This window comes from Rhinatrema bivittatum, chromosome 5 (assembly GCF_901001135.1).
Source record: "Rhinatrema bivittatum chromosome 5, aRhiBiv1.1, whole genome shotgun sequence".
Lineage (NCBI taxonomy): Eukaryota > Metazoa > Chordata > Amphibia > Gymnophiona > Rhinatrematidae > Rhinatrema > Rhinatrema bivittatum.
In genome coordinates this window covers 40,258,499-40,279,711 of record NC_042619.1, presented here as the reverse complement: position 1 = coordinate 40,279,711, position 21,213 = coordinate 40,258,499, and the positions used below count along the sequence as shown (strand labels likewise).

General features: G+C 43.0%; 1 protein-coding gene across 9 annotated transcripts in view; it reads left to right on the top strand.

Moving 5' to 3' along the window:
• The window catches only part of SYTL2 (synaptotagmin like 2), a 264,487-nt gene that overhangs the window by 113,736 nt on the left and 129,538 nt on the right, over nucleotides 1-21,213 (top strand). For all 9 annotated transcript variants that reach the window (XM_029602243.1, XM_029602249.1, XM_029602250.1 and 6 more), the window contains exon 3: nucleotides 14,553-14,704. In XM_029602243.1, coding sequence (XP_029458103.1) covers nucleotides 14,553-14,704 — 152 coding nt within the window. The remainder of the gene's footprint in view (nucleotides 1-14,552; nucleotides 14,705-21,213) is intronic.

Below are 21,213 nucleotides of genomic sequence, written 5' to 3'. Positions count from 1 at the left end.
CATGCGGTGTGGCATAGCGCACTATTAATCACTGGAGGGAAACTACCAGCAGGCAGTCTTGTGCATGGTGTTCTATGGGTAAAGGTTTTCATGGGTAAAGATTCAGATGGACTGAATCAAATCACGGTGAACCTAGAAGATGTGGTAGGCCTGATTGACAAACTGAAGAGTAGTAAATCACCTGGACCGGATGGTATACACCCCAGAGTTCTGAAGGAACTAAAAAATGAAATTTCAGACCTATTAGTAAAAATTTGTAACTTATCATTAAAATCATCCATTGTACCTGAAGACTGGAGGATAGCAAATGTAACCCCAATATTTAAAAAGGGCTCCAGGGGTGATCCGGGAAACTACAGACCGGTTAGCCTCACTTCAGTGCCAGGAAAAATAGTGGAAAGTGTTCTAAACATCAAAATCATAGAACATATAGAAAGACATGGTTTAATGGAACAAAGTCAGCATGGCTTTACCCAAGGCAAGTCTTGCCTCACAAATCTGCTTCACTTTTTTGAAGGAGTTAATAAACATGTGGATAAAGGTGAACCGGTAGATATAGTATACTTGGATTTTCAGAAGGCATTTGACAAAGTTCCTCATGAGAGGCTTCTAGGAAAAGTAAAAAGTCATGGGATAGGTGGCGATGTCCTTTCGTGGATTGCAAACTGGCTAAAAGACAGGAAACAGAGAGTAGGATTAAATGGACAATTTTCTCAGTGGAAGGGAGTGGACAGTGGAGTGCCTCAGGGATCTGTATTGGGACCCTTACTTTTCAATATATTTATAAATGATCTGGAAAGAGATACGACGAGTGAGATTATCAAATTTGCAGATGACACAAAATTGTTCAGAGTAGTTAAAGCACAAGCAGATTGTGATAAATTGCAGGAAGACCTTGTGAGGCTGGAAAATTGGGCATCCAAATGGCAGATGAAATTTAATGTGGATAAGTGTAAGGTAATGCATATAGGGAAAAATAACCCATGCTATAATTACACAATGTTAGGTTCCATATTAGGTGCTACAACCCAAGAAAGAGACCTAGGTGTCATAGTGGATAACACATTGAAATCGTCGGTTCAGTGTGCTGCGGCAGTCAAAAAAGCAAACAGAATGTTGGGAATTATTAGAAAGGGAATGGTGAATAAAACAGAAAATGTCATAATGCCTCTGTATCGCTCCATGGTGAGACCACACCTTAAATACTGTGTACAGTTCTGGTCGCCGCATCTCAAAAAAGATATAAATGCGATGGAGAAGGTACAGAGAAGGGCTACCAAAATGATAAGGGGAATGGAACAGCTCCCCTATGAGGAAAGACTACAGAGGTTAGGACTTTTCAGCTTGGAGAAGAGAGGCTGAGGGGGGATATGATAGAGGTGTTTAAAATCATGAGAGGTCTAGAACGGGTGGATGTGAATCGGTTATTTACTCTTTCGGATAGTAGAAAGACTAGGGGGCACTCCATGAAGTTAGCATAGGGCACATTTAAAACTAATCGGAGAAAGTTCTTTTTTACTCAACGCACAATTAAACTCTGGAATTTGTTACCAGGGGATGTGGTCAGTGCAGTTAGTATAGCTGTGTTTAAAAAAGGATTGGATAAGTTCTTGGAGGAGAAGTCCATTACCTGCTATTAAGTTCACTTAGAGAATAGCCACTGCCATTAGCAATGGTTACATGGAATAGACTTAGTTTTTGGGTACTTGCCAGGTTCCTATGACCTGGATTGGCCACTGTTGGAAACAGGATGCTAGGCTTGATGGACCCTTGGTCTGACCCAGTATGGCATGTTCTTATGTTCTAACCAAAAGTTTGAAAATTGCATTTTAATAATTTTATGTTAGTTGGCCAAGAACTCTTGAAGTGTGCATCCTGATATAATATCCTAACTGCAGACACTAGCTTTCTAGGGCCAGATAACTAAGGGAACAATGCACTAAAGCAATGTTTTACAATCCAGTCCTTGGAATACACCCAGCTGTTCAGGATATCCACAATGAATGTTGATGAGCATACCTGGGTACTTTTCATTTCCAGTCACCCTGAGATTACCATGAATGCGATGGGGGGGGCAGGGGTGAGGGACCGGATGTGCACAAACTTACTCTCATACACACACACACACATTAACACTCACATATTCATGATCACTTTCCACACACGTTCATTCTTACATGCTAACTCTCATTCCTCATTCTCTGACACATTTTCACATGCTCACTTATAGCTTTACTCCTCTCATTTTCCCACATACACACCCCTCTCACACACATGCTCGCTCGCTCACTCACTGTTCTCCCTCATTCATACACACACGCATGCCCACTCACCTCTCACCCAATCTCATTCACACTTTCACTTCTCTTCCTCCTACACAAACACACTCACTCTCACAGACATGCTCGTTCCCCTCCCCTTGATATACGTCTTCCCCCATGCACACACCCATTCACATATATGTACACACACACCTCCCACACATGCATAAATACCCCCCTCACTGACTACCATTACCCACCCCAAATTCATCAGTAGCAGCAACCTCCTCCTGGGATTAATGGGAGGACTCCTTCTTCCAGCCAATAGCAGCAGTAGCAGCATCTTCTACTGCTGCTTCTGCAAGTGGCCTCCTCCCTTCTTCCTGTTCCCACAGGCCAATCATAGGCCTCCTTCCTTCTTCCTGCCAGCACAGTCAGGAAAAAGGGAGGAGGTATACCAGTGGTCCGCAATCGCAGGAAGAAGAAAGGAGGCCTCTGATTGGTCACAGGGAAGGGAAAAGAAAGGAGGCATTCAATTGGCCCATTTAAATCTTCTAATCTGGCTGCTTCACTAGCGCAGCAGCAGCAGGGCATCCAGAGATTATGGGTGTTGGTCCGGAGACCAAGCAATTCCGTTAGAATTCCGGAGTCTCCAGGTCAAATCTTGAGAGTTCCCAGGTATGTTGATGAGATAGATTTACAGCCAAAGGAGACAGTGCTTGCAAATCTCTCTTATGCATATTCATTGTGGATATCCTGAGCACCTGACTGGCTGGGTGTGTCCTGAGGACCAGGTTGAGAATCCCTGTACTAAAGTGTGAGAACATTCGCATTAACTTTATTTATTTATTTGAAAACTTTTATATACCGGTGTTAGTGGGGACATCACACCGGTTCACAATAAACAGAAGGTTTGGAAAATACATTTTAACAGGGAGAGGTAACTGGGACTGAGGGGGGAAGAACAAAGCACAGCATAGAAAAGAAAGGAAACATCAGTATCGTTAAATGAGAACCATTAAAGTTAACAAAACATTAACATAATATTAAAATACACCAGTGACATGGGAGTGAACAATTGGACAATAGCAGCGGGTAGACGTGTCGTAGCGTTGGGAGCGCATTGGGAGACGTTTGGTGAGAGAGGTTATTCAAATGAGCCTACATGGAATAGCCTAAGTTTTTAGTTTCTTTTTTAACTTGATGGTACAGGGTTCTAGGCTCAGGATAGGTGGTAGGGAATTCCATAGAGATGGGTCGGCAATTGTCGAGGCAAGGTGGGCAGTTTTTAGTGAGGGTACAAGTAGTGAGCCTTTATTGGTGGCTCTGGTGGGCCGAGTAGATAGGTGGGGGATGAAAGGGATGTCTAGCCAGTTGGAGTTGTGGGAGTGAACGGCTTTGTATTAACATATTGGTGTTAAATGCTTTGGGGAGACTTTTGAGCACGTTAACAAAACTTTTTTTTTTCTTCTAGACCAGTCACAACCAGGACTGGGATCTAGCATTATAACCCTTCATTTATCACTATCTGGGGATTTTTTCCCCCCAATCTTATATCCCCATCCCTCTTCCTCAACATATCTAGTGTGGTCATTGCAGTGAGGTCTTGGGCCATTCTGGATTCCCGCATTCATGGGCCCTGAATCTGTTTACCAGGTATCACTCCAGAGCAATGACCAAAACTCTCTCTCCCCAGGGACTGGAACATTGTCTTCACAGCATCCTCAGCCAATCTGGGAGGCAGAAGACTCAGTTCAGGGATAGAACTGGGCACCTTTGGCATAGTAGCACACAGCACTATCACTGATCCGCTGGGCTGGACTGTGCACTGTTTTTCTATTTGTTAATAGCTAATGAGTTATTTTGCATGAATTTGCTTCTCATTACCTATAGCATAGATTGTTTCACTTGTATTAATTAAAGCACATTAAGTTAACACATATTAAAGGCCTACATTAGATAGCAGTAGCTTGTGCTACTGTTAATACACTTTAGTAAATTGACCCCTAAGTGGGAGAAACTCATTAATAAATCTGGATCTTAGTTTCATTAAAGTTATTTATGGGTGGCTTTTATGTAGCTCTTAACTGTATAATATGCAAAGGTACCCACAGGCTCCGAATTAGGGAGCATCTGTCTATACTGGGACCCACAACTGCGATGTCCTAGGAGAAGGGTAGTGTTAGGCACACCCCAGTGGGTGGTGTTGGAGGGTTTCTAGGTATAATAAGAGCACTTAAGGTTCTGGTCTGTCTCTGCTCTCTTTTCTGCAGTGGATCCAGGGCTCAGGGTTGCAATTCCTGGGTCTCTGGAGAGGATGAATACCTGGAACAGCCATGAGTAGATCCAAGTTGGAATCTGTGTGCTATTCCAGCGGAAGGGAAACATTCCCCATATGCCTTGCTTTTTTGTGATTTATCCTCACAGAAGGGGAGTAACACTGAAGAATAGAGCAGGTTCCAGAGTGTCTGTAGCTGTAGTGATCCTGTTGCCCAGAATAGGGGTGAGCAAGAGCTCACCCGGAAAAATTAAGAGGAGAGCCTAAAGGAGTGGGAAAAAATCCTACTAGGGGTTAGATTTTAGTGAATCATGATCAATGCAACCTATCTGAGTGGGAACGACAAACCAGTAGTGGCTTCAAAGGAATACACTATGTCTGCTTCTATTTAACTTGTGCATAAATGATCTGGAAATGGGGACTGACAGTAATAATATGGATCTCTTGACTGATAATACCAAACTAATGAGATGCGACTGTACCAACAGTGCCTAGGGCTGGCAAATCCATCACTACACAAAATGCATTTTTGTTTTTTTTTGTAATTTAGAGGTTGATTCACCCCTCCTTCACCCCCCCCCCCCCCCCAGCAGTTTTAGCCTCCCGAAGAAAGACTGGCAACAGGACCGGTCAGACTTATTGGCGTTGGGAGGTGGACCCATCGGTGTAGACTTCCTCATCTTACTATTAATTGTAGTTGACCAGCTGCAAGAGTTTTAGCAGGTGACAGCTGGGGGGTTGCTGACCTTACCTACTGTACTGGCTATTAGTCGACCACTGAAAATGAACACATGATGCCTGCATTTTTATTAAGTGTCCCACGCCACTACTAGGGCAGTGCATTATTAGCATTTGAAGGATCCAGGTATATTTGTGCTGCCCAAGCACAACTGAGAAGTATCTTGTGTGCTTTGGTGATTGTATTTATTTATTTATTTTATTTAACAACTTTTTTATACCAACATTCGTGGGTACATCATATCGGTTTACATTGAACTAAGAGAAATACATGGAACAGGGACAGGGGGGAGCCACAGAACAAGGAAAGCTAAACAAGGAAAAGGCAGTAGGAGCGATAAAACTTAGGCAATAACAGGGAGAATAACATTCTGTAAGTATATGGCAGAGAATAGAAAATAGGTAACGTTATAACATTATAATAAAAGTTAAAGTGGAGTAGCATAAAATAGGAATAAAATAAAAAGGGAGATAGGGTAGAGGAGCAAGGAGGATTATGCTGGGAATGCCTGCTTGAAGAGCCAGCTCTCTAATTTTTTCCTAAATTTGTACAGGCAGGGCTCAATGCGAAGTAAATGATTGTAAATAGCAGGTTTTCAAGACAGGGCAAAAAAAGTGAGTATCAGCAATTGCTCTCTACCTCCATAATCATCTATTTGTGTGTACATGGCATGGTTACATGAGTGAGTACTGCACTGCATCTCTGAGAGTACTAATAGTAGGAGGTGTGCAGGGCATCTTAGCCTAGAAAACATTATGATGAATATGTTGTAGTAGATGGCAGGGTGCTTGCAAAAGTGGGAGATATGAAGTTAAAGCTCATATATGATGGCATGACTGTTGGTGGTGTAGTGATAGAGCCCTTGTATATAATAGATAAGGCTCCAGCAGTCAGTGCCACTAACTCTGGGGTATGTGAAAAAAAGGTTGCAAGATTCTGAGGCTTTGAGGGCAATATAGGGATTAAGGATTGCATGGTATGTGTAAGAGAAAGTGGTAGATGCCTGGAATGCTCTCCTGGAAGACATGGTGAGGACAAGAACAGAAGCAGAATTGAAAAGGGATAAAGACAGAAGATGCATAGGTGATAGAGGAAGGAAATGAAGAGCCAAGATAACATGTGTTAATTTTGTGTAACATTTTTGCATGGGGGTAACCTGTATGGAGTGGCAGTTACAACCCTAAACAGAAGGCAAGGGGATAACCTGCATGGGCAGACTTGATGGACCTGTTTGGTCTTTATCTTCCATTATTAATTATGTCACTATGTGAATTGCTAATATTCTACTATTAATTGATGGAAAAGATAGTTGTGTGTATGATGCAGAATAAAAATTTATGTAGATGGGGAAAAGTGTTTGCTTTGTGTTTTTTTTTCTTTTCATATGTACATGTGTTGGCTTTGCATGTCAGCAGATCCTCATGTTCTGCAATTAGCTAATGTGGTAATATTACAGAGGGAACTACTTTTTTTATATAGCTAAACTCTCTACTAGCATATAACAATATCACATACCCAGAGAGATCACACATATATTCAAATTATCAAAAATTTTTTATTAGAAATCACAAGGTGTTTTCCCTATCTAGACATTTAAAATCTGAACTCACACACTCATTCATCAATCACACTTCATATAAAAACATCTACATACACATATAATGTTCACTGGTTAATTAATTAATTACAATTGATTATAATCAGTATAACAACATGTCTTATTATTTTTATGTATCCAAACCCTTCTCTTATTTATCCAATTGATTATAAAGCATATAACAATATCGCACATGTAATACTATTTGTCCAAATAGTATTACATGTAAGTGGCAGAGTAACGTAGAAAAGAACGAATTCGAGTCCTTGCTAACTCAATGAGCTAACAAAGTAGTGAAGGTAATATTCCCGGATGGCATGACGTCAGCATGAGGGAACGCCCCCGAGGTTTGCGCCAAGGGTGGTACAAAGATGTGAGTTGCGCGTGCACCCTAGTAGGTACCTGGGAGGAGCAATGGCGGGAGGCTGCACCATAGCCGTTCTGGGGATGCCGGAGAGGTCAGCTTGTAGACGCGGTAGCCATCTTTCCTAGGTAAGCGGGAGGAGCCGTGAATAAGGTGAGGCAAACGGGGCGAAGCCGTCTAGTACCGATGGATGCAACAGTATGTCTGAGTGTAAAGGTGTTCCTCATTTATTCCGATGGAGCCAGGATGGATAAATGTTTCAAAGAGCATGCAGGGAGAAAAGTTTAGACAGGCATTTTTCTATAGGGGACCAACATCACTAGTGCCAGATAAAGTTTGTAGCTATTGAGAATCATCAGAGGATCATGCACAAATACCATATGCTTTTACATGCATGTGTGGTTATCCTCTCCTCCTGTTTAGACAGAATACAACCAGTGCCACTATGCACAGTTCTACAAGGGTGCTAAACTAGCCGTACTAGAATAAATGCAAAACTTCTCATGCTTCCTGTTCTGTGTCAGTCACCAAACAGCGTACCACCACTCTGTGTGTGTGAGAGTGTGTGCATGAGAAAATATTGCTGGATGGAAAGATACTTAACGGCCGTTGCAGCTGACTACCCTTCATTCTGTTCTGCATGGAACATTTGAACCACAAGCATTAATGTGGATTTTTTCTTTTCTGAGGGCTTTATTTTTTGTATGTTGATGTTCTGATTGTGTGTGTGTGTTTTAATGGCAGTAGCCTGACGTATAGGCAGAGTTCAGTCATTGGTCATAGTTTTCTGTGACTGGATAGCCATCAGGCAGAGTTCTGCAGCTTTCTGATCTATTGAAAATGCTTTTAAATGTTAAGAATACATATTTGCAGTGCTAACATCAGGAAAAAGAATTCTCTCACCAATCATAATCAGTTCTAATCTGTAGAGCATGACTTACTTGTGACTGGTCATATTTACATTATCAGGGGTGTGGGCACATTCTGCTATTTGATAAGGCCTGTCACTTGGAAAGCAATGTTTGTGTCCTTCCTTTCATGATAAAAACAAGTTAGTGGGCCGTTCTTATAGTACCATTTACTCCTTTGGGCTTCCAGTACAATTATTGTATGTACAGTATTCTATTTACTGTCACATCAAACTGGTGCACAGGACAGGTCACAATATAGATCAATATGAGTCAATACAACTATGGTGGAAACAAAAAACCAATACTGGTAGTGCAGCTAGCCCTGTGTATCAGGTGATTATTTAAGAGCTAGATTAATACAGTAATGGAATATGGGACACAGCACACTGCAGATCAGTTCAGAAACAGAAGGTGTGCAGGACATAGAGGATGAGCAAATGATGAAGTGTGGTGTGGCTTTGGGCAGGATTGGGTGGTGGGAGGTGTCATAGGTAGAGTTCAGCGCTTTGTGGCAGGGGTATGGGGGTATTATGGGTAGAACTGGACTCGCCAGGGCCCATAGTGCTATGAGCCTTCATTCACAACCTCCTAGGGTTTTCTCCCTAGTTTTATCTCCCTCCTTCAGATTCAGTCTAGCCATCACCGTGACTGTCCCTGGCCAGGGATTCCAGGCTGTGGCTCCCTCTGAATCTGAGCTAACATGCACCCAAGCCTGGCCTCAAGTTATTGCTATTGAATGATGGCTGAGATTCCCTCCCCTCCTTATGGGCTATGGGGTGCTGTTTTCATGCCATCCCAAACAGCTCAGGGACGTCAAACCCAGATCTCCCACATGGCGCTGCGTTACCAGTGCATTATTGGGCTGGTCCCCTCTAGTATATTCTGGTACTTCTCTCTCTCTCTCTCTTTTGGATGTGAAACACTCAGCAGTACCTGAACCATTGTGGCTTTACCTTTGATACTGTTTGTTACAAAAGCTGACATTTGTTTATTTAGGTAGCTGTGATTTCTTGCCTTTCCCTTTGTACCTCAAAGCAAGTTACAACTAAAAATAGTTCAGTATAAACACAGTATTTAAATGGGGGGGGGGGGGAAGAACTCCCTGCAAACAACTGAAAATTTGGGCAACCAGGATCTTTGTGTGCATTATTTTGGAGTTTTCCTTTTGAGATCTATGGGCTTAAATTTCCAGCATAAGGTAAACTGAAATCCAAGTTATAGCTCAACCAGCACATGCACCAATACACAGGATAAATGTAAAGGATCTGGGCTAGCTAGATTCTTCAGTATATCACATTACCTGTTGGCTCTTCTTCCTGTTTACCTTTTATTTTATGTCCTGATATATTTTTATTTCTTATATTTTCACATTCAGAATCTGTGGCGAGCACTTTTTTTATTATGACCATGCCCTGTTTCAAACCTTCTCCTTCTAGGACGCTACCCTTCAGCTGTTTCTGCTGTGGGCGTCCATTACCTGTATAGAGTAAGCATGAGATCCGCACAGTAGCAGTTAGGAGAGACTATAAATGGGGGAAAAGCTTTCTGCAGGATCAATCCAGCTAGTAGAACTCTACACAAACAACTAAGTGACAGGGAGGTGAGCACTGCTTGACTGAGGCTTTTCAGATTACTTTAAGGATTAAGTTAAATTTTAGTTTAACAGCGATCTGTTTTCTCTCTAGTTTCAAAGAATGTGTTACTGTCCCACCCGTCTATTCTATCTAGAATATAATTGGACAAGATATTCTGTAAGGGCAATCTACTGATTGGTTTTCGGTGCCTGATGTAAAAGTTTGCAGGTGCTTAAGCATGCAAGATGAGCACAAAAGCTAAGGAAGTATTTGTTTTACTTATTTCTGTATCAGGCCGATTTCAATAAAGTCCGCGGGAGAGCCGGCGCTCCGAGGCGAGCACCCGCTCTCCCAGGCACCTCTCCTGGGCGCGTGATTCTTTATTTAAATTAGGGCCCATGCTAATAAGGAGGCGCTAGGGACACTAGCGCCTCCTTATTGGCGGAAGTGGCGGCTGTCAGCTGGACTGTCAGCCGACGCTTAATTTTACCGGCGTCGGTTGTCGAACCCGCTGACAGCCAGGGGTTAAGAAAACAGACGCCGGCAAAGTTGCGCGTCCGTTTTCCAACCCGCGAGCCGCAGGAAGTTTGGTTTTTTTTTGGGGGGGGGGGGGCCTCCGACTTAATATCGCTATGATATTAAGTCGGAGGGTGTACAGAAAAGCATTTTTTTCTGCTTTTCTGTACACTTGCCCAGTGCTGTCTGAAATTAACGCCAGCCTTCTGAGAGTAAAATGTGCTGCTTGGCCGCACATTTTACTTTCTGTATTGCGGGTGACTAATAGCGCCTGCAACATGCATTTGCATGTTGCAGGCGCTATTAGTTTCGGGGGGGGGGGGGGTGGTTGGCCGCGCATTTTCCACGCGCTATTACCCCTTACAGTATAAGGGGTAATAATAGCACGTCAAAAACGCGGGACTAAACGGTGCGCTCGGCCGAGCGCACCTTTCTGTATCGGCCTGTATGGTAGCACTAGTACCCAAAGGTCTTATGGCACCTCACCAAAACAGGTAACAATTCCTTCACAAAAGGAGAGTTAAACTCAGTAAGATGCTAAATTAAAGAAACCAATGTAGAAATAAAAACACAACCAGTCTTCAACCTGCTGGCCTGAAGACAGCCAAGCTTCTACACAGAGGCTAGGCAAACGCTCATGCCTAGATCATGGACCGCTGGTGGTTGGGAGGGGTAGAAGGTCCCCCCTCAAGCTTAGGTGAGGAGCTGGATGAGGGACTCCTGTGGTTTCAGCCTCTGGTCGGCCTGCGGCAGCACAGGGATTCCAAAAATGATATACAGCCCTAAGTCTGCAGAACAACAGCCCTGTAACTTTTTTTTAACCAGCCTGAGTGTCTGTTATAAAGCATAAGAAATATGCCACAGGCTGACTAGCTCCAGATATTTTGCCTTTTATGCTGCTCTGGAATTTTGCAGAATTGAGGCCTGTATAAACAGAACTGATGCGTACGAACAAACATAATTCCGTGCAGTAAAAAGATGCTATAATCTGTAACACTAACAATCGTGGATGCCAAAGTGGCCATGGATAATTTGTAGGAATTGGATCCCCCAGATGTTGACACTCATCATTTAAAAAGCCTAGAATAGGCCACCTTTAAAACATAGGCAATGTTATAATTAAGTACACATAACAAGAACAAGTTGGCTGGTTTGTTGTATAATTTTGGGACTGGCCAGAGGCCTAAAGCAGCACTGTTCTTTGTTTGTTGCCAAATGAGACCATAATGTGATTCCAGCAGAGACTCTGGCAACTAGTTCCCAGCAGGGGCTTAAACTGATATTTTTTTTTTGTAGAATATCACAATTATTACTATTTCCAGTAATAACTTTCTGTGGTGTGACATACTCTCTGCCTTTTATGCTGCTCCAGGAATTTTGCAGAATTGACTTACATAAACACCTAAGGGAAAATGTAGAAAACTAATACAGGGCATGATTGATAATTACTTATGTAAGGGGATCCCAAACTCGTCCCGTACTAATAGCATCGTTTGCCACCACAGACACTGCAGTGTGAGGTTAGAGTAGAGGAGGAGTGGTAGAAAGGGTTTGAAACTCCCCAGCAGGGTGCTTCGGGGTGTCCCATTTTGGGAGAGAAGGGCTGGAGAGTGCTTCTCTTCCAAGGAGAGAGGCCTGCCTGTTCTGCTCCTTGTCCGAGGAACATGGCTGGAGCCCAGATTTGGGGTGCCTAGGCCTTTAGGACAAGGGAGTTGTGGTGGTGGAATCTGAAGGCCGGAGTCCCTAAAATATCTTGAGTCCATACTGAGGAGCCAGAGAAAGGACCTAAGAAGAAAGATGGAAGTTTGCTTCCAGATTTCTCATCTGCCCAAAAGGGGACTTCTGCAAGAGTGGTTACAGAGGGGGGTTTTTTTATCTGCCTTGGGAGTAAGGAAGGGAGACTGCCTTACAAGACTCGTCTGTCATTATCTGCTAAGGAGCATCCAGGTTCTAAAGGACTGGATTCCAGGAGAGCTGAATCGTGACGTGCGCAGGGAGGGCTGCCCTGTCAGAGCCACGCTGGACGCCGCAGGTGTCACCTAAGTTCCACGCTCCCAGTAGAGGTCTGAGAGGTGCGGGGGGGGGGGGGTGAGAAGGTAAGGTTGGGCTTGGCAAGGGGTGGGGAGGATAGCGTAGTGCTGTAGGCCTTCTTGAAATTCATTTTTGGACTTTTGGGTGTGGGGAGGGGGGAGTATGGCTTTTGAAACCTAAAAGCCTGCCATGTGTAATGCTTATTCTTTGGGGGGGGGGGGGGGGGGGCTGGGAGATTAGCTGGAAGGACTGGCATTCGTTTCCCTAGGATGGTGGAAAAGCACATGGCCATTACCATAACAAGCAACACAGAGTTTCACTGTTCAGTTCTGAACTTATGTTCCTCACTCTGCCACTCATACGATAGGATTCACTGACCTTAGATGGACAAATACAGAAATAGCTCTTATGGGGTTCCAGGGTTATATGGTGAAGAAGCCAGGGGCATCTCCTGCTTTGCTCACGTACTCTGGCCATGAAACACAAACCCACTGGGGTTACATATTTTTGGATGAATCAAGCCCTGTGAGCTCATATTTCTGCCTGTAGGCTTGTAAAAATGTTTGTTCCAGTGGGAGATGCCGAGATTCACCACAAGGACATGTCTGTGAAACACACAGGTTGGCACTGCAGAAATGCCAGAAAAACACAAATGTATTAAAATGGAAAATAATTTTTAAAAGCAGACACAATCTATACATTAAACAAAAATAAGCCTCTACTCCAGAGCCTTTATAATTTTGTTGGTTAAGAAGAACATTGATGATTGCAGCTTTTTTCCTTTATATATTTTCTTATTTTTTGAGGTTATCTCATTGGGTCCTTCACACCCCAAATTGTGATTTTGTATGGGATTGCAGTATTATTCTCTTTAAATTTATATTAGCAACTCTGGAATATTATCAGCTGCTGATCTCTGATTTTCGTTATGCTTACTTGCTTGTTAAATGTTTTTTTAAATGATATAAATAAGAGTTAAAAGAAAAACCCCTGATACTTAATCCAAACAGCATGTGGCTGGTGTGTATGTACTGGATTTTGTTTGCAGGGTTTGCTTTCTGTCTTATTGAATGTGGAGCATTTATCCCAGAACTTGTGTTCTGCCCTATTTCTGGTATTCATCATTATTTTTACAAGCTAATTGTGGTTTTTACGGAGGCACTGACTAACCAGTGAAATATATTCTAGTCTTGTGGCATTTTGTGGTGTGATCACTTATGAAAACAGCCCTCTTGTCCTTGACTAGTGCTCAGTCTGAAATAAAAAAAAATGTAATTTTCTCACCACAGAAGCTATAATATCCCACAAAATGAAATCATGTTGCTAATTAACAATTTAAGCATCAAAAGAAGGTGGCATTGAAATATGACTCTTCAGGACTTGGTTTGCTGTTAAAGTGGCTGCTAAAATGAGTGTGCTTAAATAGTTACCTAGGGAGGAGAACACCTGGGCAGCACAGAAAATAAATACCCTCTGCCCTTACTAGGTTGTCTCTCTCATCCAAAATCACCTCCCCGCACCTCAGCAGTCCAGTCAAAACGGAGACGGCTTCATAAAATTCACATTTAACTTCCCGAAAAAATGCCTGATACATGGAGAGATTGTGAGGCTTGAAACAGCTTCCCAGCATGCATTGCCAGTAACATTCAATGCACGTGTGAAGTGTACACTTCCTCCACAGTGATGGCCAGAGGAGCAAGAACTCAAGCCAACAGGCAAAGTCTGTCCTCCTGCCTGGCGGAACTATACCCTCAGGCAGAATGCTGCGCACGGCTCCTCAGTACAGAGAGCTTTCTTAAGTAGGGGTTAAGGAAACGATACATCAAATTAACAACTTTCACATAGTTCTGGCTGTTCATATAACTAAGCAGAACCAAGGTAGAACATGCCTTCAAGTTGATCTCACCGTACAATATTTTGAAAGGTTAATAGCAGTAGTTGTATAGGCTACTTGGTTTTTCCCCCTTTGATCTCTGCCGCCACCACCACCTTTCACCAGGTGGACTGCCCGGGCTGCACTGGTGACCGTTGCCAGCTGTGAATCTGGAAGGATGCCTCCTCTCCAGCTCATCTTCCGTGCCACTGGTTGGCCAGTAAGGGTGGCTATTGTAGCAGCGGCTACCTTTCTTCCCTCTCTGGACCTGTGCATGCCACCCCTGCCATAGAACCAAGCCCCACTGGATGGAGAATCCAAACTTAGATTTCTTGCTTAGCATCCACTTTTTTTTTTCTAAACACAAATGTAAGCGTGCACTTTTTTTTTTTTTTTTTCTTCATGCAGGCATTTGGAAGAAACAGTTGAAGATGACAGTACACTAAAGAATATGAGTGGACAGTGGTTCTATGAAGCAAAATCCAAAAGACATAGAGACAAAATCCATGGAGCAGATCTCATCAGGGCATCGATAAGAAAGAAGAAGCCACAGACATTAGGTAAGCAGTCTACATGAACTCTTCTACCACAGCATGGATGGATTGCATAGGATTCACTGTCAGGAACTCTTAGGTACAATGCAGGGCAGTGATTTCTGAACAAGTTTGGATTCCTGCTGCTTTCATTCTATTGACAAGAAATCTAGTAGGGCCCGACTCAAACACTGTTGCATCACACTGCTTTCATGTTCCTTCCTTACTTGTTGTTAGGGATCATGTGCAGTGCTAGAAAGGAACAGAAAACTGACTTGGGGTCAGCTTCAAGCTGGGACTGGCCATAGGTGCGATCAATAACTGATTAGACCCCTGGAATTATTTAGCTGCTGTGTCACAGTTTTGTAATAAACCATTTTTTTCAACTGATAGTCCATTATTGTAGTGTACAATCTATGCAATAATAACTTGTAAAACAATTAATAAGTAGGGGATTTTATTTTTTTTAAATATATAAGTTTCCCCCCCCCCCCCCCCCAAAAAGGTTTCTAGCGATTTCAATTTAAATCTTGGTTAAAAGACACAGAGTCAATTTTAGGGCATTTTTTTGTTTGTACAAGTGTAGCTCCTACCCCCAACTTCTCCTCAGTGACAGGAGCTCATCTGGGATGTCATGGGCCATTGCAACTCCTATGCTCCTGGGTTCAAAGAAACATAGAAATATGATGGCAGAAAAAGTCCATATGGCCCATCTAGTCTGCCCATCAGTTAATTTATCTAGCCCTTACAATTCCCATGAGTCCCTCGGAGATCACCCTGCATTTATCCCATGCTCTCTTGAATTCAGATACTGGGAGGCTATTCCATGTATCCCCACTATCCTCTCTGTAAAGAAATATTTCCTAAGATTATTCTTGATTCTACCCCCTTTCACCCTCATCCCATGATCCCTTGTTCTAGAGTCTCCTTTCCATTGAAAGAGGCCAGCCTGTTGTGCATGGAAACCTTTGAGATATTTAAATGTCTCTATTATAGCTCCTCTATCTTGCCTTTCCTCTAGGGTAGGCAAGATCTTTGAATCTATCCCTATATGCTTTAGATTGAAGACCACTGATCCTTTTAGTAGCCACCCTCTAGACCAACTCCAACTGGCTTATATCCTTTGGAAGGTGGTCTCCAGAATTGTATATAGTATTCCAAATGAGGTCTCACCAGGGACCTATGCAGGGCCAATATCACTTCCCTTTTTCAGTTGTCCATTCTTCTCCCTATGCAGCCAAGCATTTTTCTAGCTTTTGCAGTTACTTTATCCACCTTTTTGGCCACGTTAAGATAATTCGATACAACCACTCCCAGATCCTGCTCCTCTTTTGTGCTTAAAAGAATTTTGCCTCCAATACTGTAGATTTCTCTTGGGTTTTTGTAGCCAAAATTCATTACTCTGCATTTTTTAGTATTAAATCTTAGCTACCAGTCTCTAAACCATTCCTCAAGCTTTGCAAGATACCTCCTCATGTTTTCTACACCTTCCTGTTGCAGATTTTGGTATCGTTGTCAAAAAGACAAATCTTTCCCGACAATCTTTATGCTACTTTTGTCACGAAAATTTTGAAAAGAACCAGTCCCAAGACTGACCCCTGAGGCACACCACTAATAACGTCCCTCTCCTCAGAGTAACTCTGTTTACCACTACCTTTTGTTGTCTCCCACTCAGCAAGTTTCTAATCCAGGAAGTTACTCTAGGTTCCATTCCAAGGGCGCTCAACGTATTTAAAAGTCTCCTGTGCAGAACCATGCCAAAGGCCTTACTGAAATCCAAATACACTATGTCTAGTGCTCTCCTTTGATCCAACTCTCTAGGCACCCAGTCAAAGAAATATATCAGATTCATCTGACAAGATCAATTTCTAGTAAATCCATGCTGCCTCGGAGCTTACAATCCATTGGATTCCAGAAACTGTACTATTCTCTATGTTTGCGGTGATACTGATTCCATTAATTTTCTCATCACAGAGATCAGACTAACTGACTTATAGTTTCCAGCCTTCTCAATACTTCCACTTATATGAATAGGAACCACATCTGCCCCTCTCTAGTCCTCTGGAACTACTCCTAATTGTAAAGCATTGCTGCCAGAACTTCTCTAAGTTCCCTCAATACCCTCAGATGTATCCCATCTGGCCCATCGCCTTATCTGCTTTAAGCTTAATTTTCAGAACTGTGTGTTCATGAGAAGCTTATTGTTTTACCCCACTTCTAATCTTATTTGTGTTTGTTTTATGTGGTCCCGCTCCAGGACCTTCCACAGTGAACAGTGGACAGAAATATTTGTTAAGCGATTTTGCTTTATCCTCATCTACATATTTCCTCTACATTTTCCTCCCCTTCACCTGAGTCTCTCAATGCCTCTTTTGCACTTACTTCTATCACTAAAATATCTTTAAAAAAAAAAAAGGTATTGTTTCCCTATTTTACTGCATTTTCTATTTTTTCTTTCATTTTAATTTTTGCATTCCTGGGATGGGTAAAGAACATGGGGCTTTAATGCCGGAAATAACTACACCTTTTTTCCTGGTGTTATGCTGTTCTCTCTCTCTCTCTCCCCATCCCAGGTTATATTCTCACACTGTAGCCAGCTTTGAGCTGTGGGTCTTGCAGAATTCCCTCAGCCTCCTTTGCCTGCTGGTGACTGTGGACCTGCTTTACTAGCCCTTGCTTCTCAGCCACACTGTCTTCCTGAGAGCATCTTTCTGCCAACACTTCCAAGGTCAGCCTTGAGCCTTGGTGTCCTATAGGCTTTTCTGTACTTCCTCCGACTTAATATCTTGGTAATATTAACTCGGAGGAACTAAAAAATTAGAATGTCTGAGGAAAAAATAAAATTAAAAGAAAAAAAAAAGGTGCAGGTGCCAGCGGTCAGGTTAGGAAATGGGACATTCAATTAATGAGCATCCATTTTCCTAACCTGTGTCTGTACAGTGGTGCCACTGTCATCGCCTTGCCTCTCTGCGTGGCCTTGGGACACCGCTTCTGTCTCTTGCGCCAGCTCCCGATGCCAGCTGGATGCCACCTCTGCCATTCGTGCGCAGCTGGAGTGCCGCTTTCCCCAGTGCCAACTCTGCTTGGCTGACCTCTCCATGGCTGGAGAGAAGTTGCCTGTTCTTCGCATTATGAAGGTTGCCATCTTCCATCCTGCTCTTGCAGGCTGGCTTTCTAGGTGCACGCTTCTGAAGATTTAAAGGGCCCGTGGTAGGAAATGCTGAGGTGCCTCTCAACGATGTCATCTCCTGCCAGCTCTATAAAAGGGCTTCTTTGTCTGCTTCCCATTGCCTTTGCAAAGGTCTGCTGGCACTTTCAAAGTCCTCCACGTTGCCTATTCCATGTCCCTGTTCTCCTGGTTCCTGTGATATCCTGGCCTCTTCATTTTGTTCTTGAATCCAAGTCCTTGCCTTGTTCCTGGTTCCAAGTCTTTGTCCTGTCCAGAGTCTTCGTTTGCTGGTTCAAGTCTTCGGAAGTCCATCTCTGGTTCCTGAGTTTGAGTTACTGAATCCTGTCCCGGTCTTCGGAGTTCTTGTTTCAGCTACTGCCTTATTCCTGAGTCCAGTTGCCCGCACCACTATTGCTGCGGCCCGCGACCAGCCCACAGGTTGTGTACAGCATGCAGTGGTGCTGGCCCTCCTCAGCACCTTCATCATGTTCCAAGTCCTTGTTAAGTTCCAAGTGCAGAGTCTGCGCTGCCATCGTTGTGGTCCGTGGCTGGCCCACGGGCTGTGCAGGGTGTGCTGCGGCGCAAGGTTCTCCCAGAGCTTCTTCATGGTTCCAAGTCTTCCGTGCCACTGTCTAGTTCCAAGTCTTCAGAGTCATATTCAAGCCTTCGTCACATCTTGTCTTGAATCCTCAGCCTTCATCAGTCCTCACACTCAAAACTGCTTCCAAGCGGCAGTCCAAGAGGGCTTTCGAGTGGCTGGAGGGCTACCCCCAGAGACGAGCATTGCATTGCTGTGTCTCCCTTCCTGGTGCATGCTGGACATCAAAGTGTTCCTAGTTCCAAGACAAGAGCATTCCCGTTCCAGTCAGCCCATACCCAGATGCATTCGCCCGCCAGTGGCATGGACCGTGGCCAGCCCCAGGGTTGTGCACGTTGCGTTGCGGCACAGGGGCTCACTCTCTCGAGCATCCATCCACGCTCACAACACCAATCCAAAATCTTAAATATTATTATGGATGAAAAAGCCAGTTCATACCACTACATTTGTGGTTATTTGCAGTCATATCATTTTATAGCATTGCTAAATATGCAGACTGAAATGTTATAATCATTACTGACAAAACACATCCATGTAAATCTCTATAACATGAAATAAAAAAAACTAACAGATGTGACCTGTTACAGCTTCCATATAACTTGAAATCACTTAAGAAAAATGTTTTAATAGCTTGCTTCTACATAAGCTTACCTAGCAAATACTCACTGATCAAGTTTGAAATGAACTAAAAAATGTGGTTCAATAAAGTCAATATAAATTGGAAAAATGAGGTGTATGTTTAAGTAAGGTGTACAACTTCCAACAGAGGCCTATGTTTCACCCTCCAAGGGGATGAGACAAAATAAGACACCAAAACGTATCTGCTAATGTAAGAATTTTTTTAAATTATATTAACTTAATCCTATAACACCAAACATTTTTTGCTGCTGGTGCTACATTAGCATGCTAGTATTTATATCAGCATTAGTAGCATTAACGCAAAAGCCAAACTTATCTGCTGGCTATCACCACAAAGTTCAAAAAGTTATAATGTCAAAAGAGTAATTAACTCATTAACTTAACTAAACACTGTTATCAGTGCCCTGCTTTTGATAGTGTAGGCGAAGTTTCCCTAACATAGGAGCACTTTCAGTATTTTGGTACCCTGGAGCTGTCAACTTTTTCTTAACATCATCAAAGTCCTGCTTCTAATCTTGCAACCAGCAATCTTGTTCTTACAGGGGAACACAATTTTTGTTATTTTGTGCCATATATATATATATATATATAAACACATGCCATATAATATGTATATAAAAACACATGTACACACACATACATATGTAACTTTATGCCTGCATTGCATTGTTCATGCAATATTATTTATTTATTTATTTTTATTTGGAGTTTCTTATATACCGATAGCCGTTCGCACATCGTATCGGTTTACATACAACTAATAACTTGTGGGCATAGCCCTTACAAAGAACAGTAAAAAGAATGTGGAAAACAAATATACAAGAGATATATGTAATTAATTACTCTAAGCAACAATATACAATGGATAAATTACTTGCTCTCTGTAACAATATACAAAGGATATATGTGTATATACTAATAGGGAGTATGAACGAGGGATTCTTAGACAACAATAGTAATAAATAAATCATAAAGAGAAAAATTATGAAGGAGGTGTCATGTTACTAGCAAAGGATAATCTTAAACTATACAGGGTTATCATAATCAAGTTAGTAACAGCCGTGAAGAGCAGGGTAAATCAGAGATTCAAATAGTGTGTCGGGGGAAAACAGCATAACGGAGGTAAAAGGGTATGGGAGAGAAAAGGAGGGAGAGGGAAATACAAGGGAGGGCATACAGAGGTAGGCGCGAGAGGTGGGTCATGGGTTACAGGGTGGGGGTGAGAGTCAGATGCATGAGTATGCTTTTACTTCTGCTCAAAGAAGCAGGAAAGTCAAGTAGTGAAATGGCACTTCCTCTCACTGCAAACACTGTGTCTGAAGGAATCAGATGAGGCAAAACAGTTGCAGAGACTCAGGAGCCTCAGGCTTCAGATGCTGGAGATACAGATCTTCAGCTGAGGGGAGCTGCAGCACCCACAATTAGGTGATGTGGCTGTGGCGTTGCTTTACTCCCTTTAAATAGGCATAGTGGCAACCAGGGCTTTTTTCCTACCAGTACTTGGCCACTATACTGGTCTGGCATCTTTTTATTCCCTCTACAATAGCCCCAGAAAGACAGAAGGGAGGGGCTGGATTAGGGCCCTGTGTAGTTCTTCCCTGCCTCTCTTCTGCCTGCTCCCGTCTCACACCCTCCCTCCCCTGTTGATCTCTGCAGGCCACTGCTTGGCAGGGGAGGGGGCTGGACAGAGCAGGAAGCAGAGGGCTGTTCTCTGCAGAGCACTGGCCAATAGAGTTGGGGCACCAACCGTGTATGCCATGACCAGGGACTATACAGAACCTTACCAGAACCTGGTAATTTCCCTGCTATTAACTATTCTTTCCCCTGTTAGTTTAATTACCGTTGTGTTAGCACTATTATGTACGTAGTCTTCTTTTTTTCTCCCTTTGACCACTTTATTGTCGGGACAAAATTTATACATGTGCTGCCAAGGTAATACAAGAAAGTTCCTGAATCTAAATCGGAGAAAAGCACCAGTGGGTGCTTCTTTCAAGTTTTATTCCTCACTGGTGCTTTACCCATGCCATGATGGTGGCAGAGGAGGCAGCAGCAGCAGATAAAAGCACTGCTGTCTTACCCCTCCTGTCGGTGGGGGAGAAGGTGGGAAGGGGAGGGAGGATCAGGGGCATG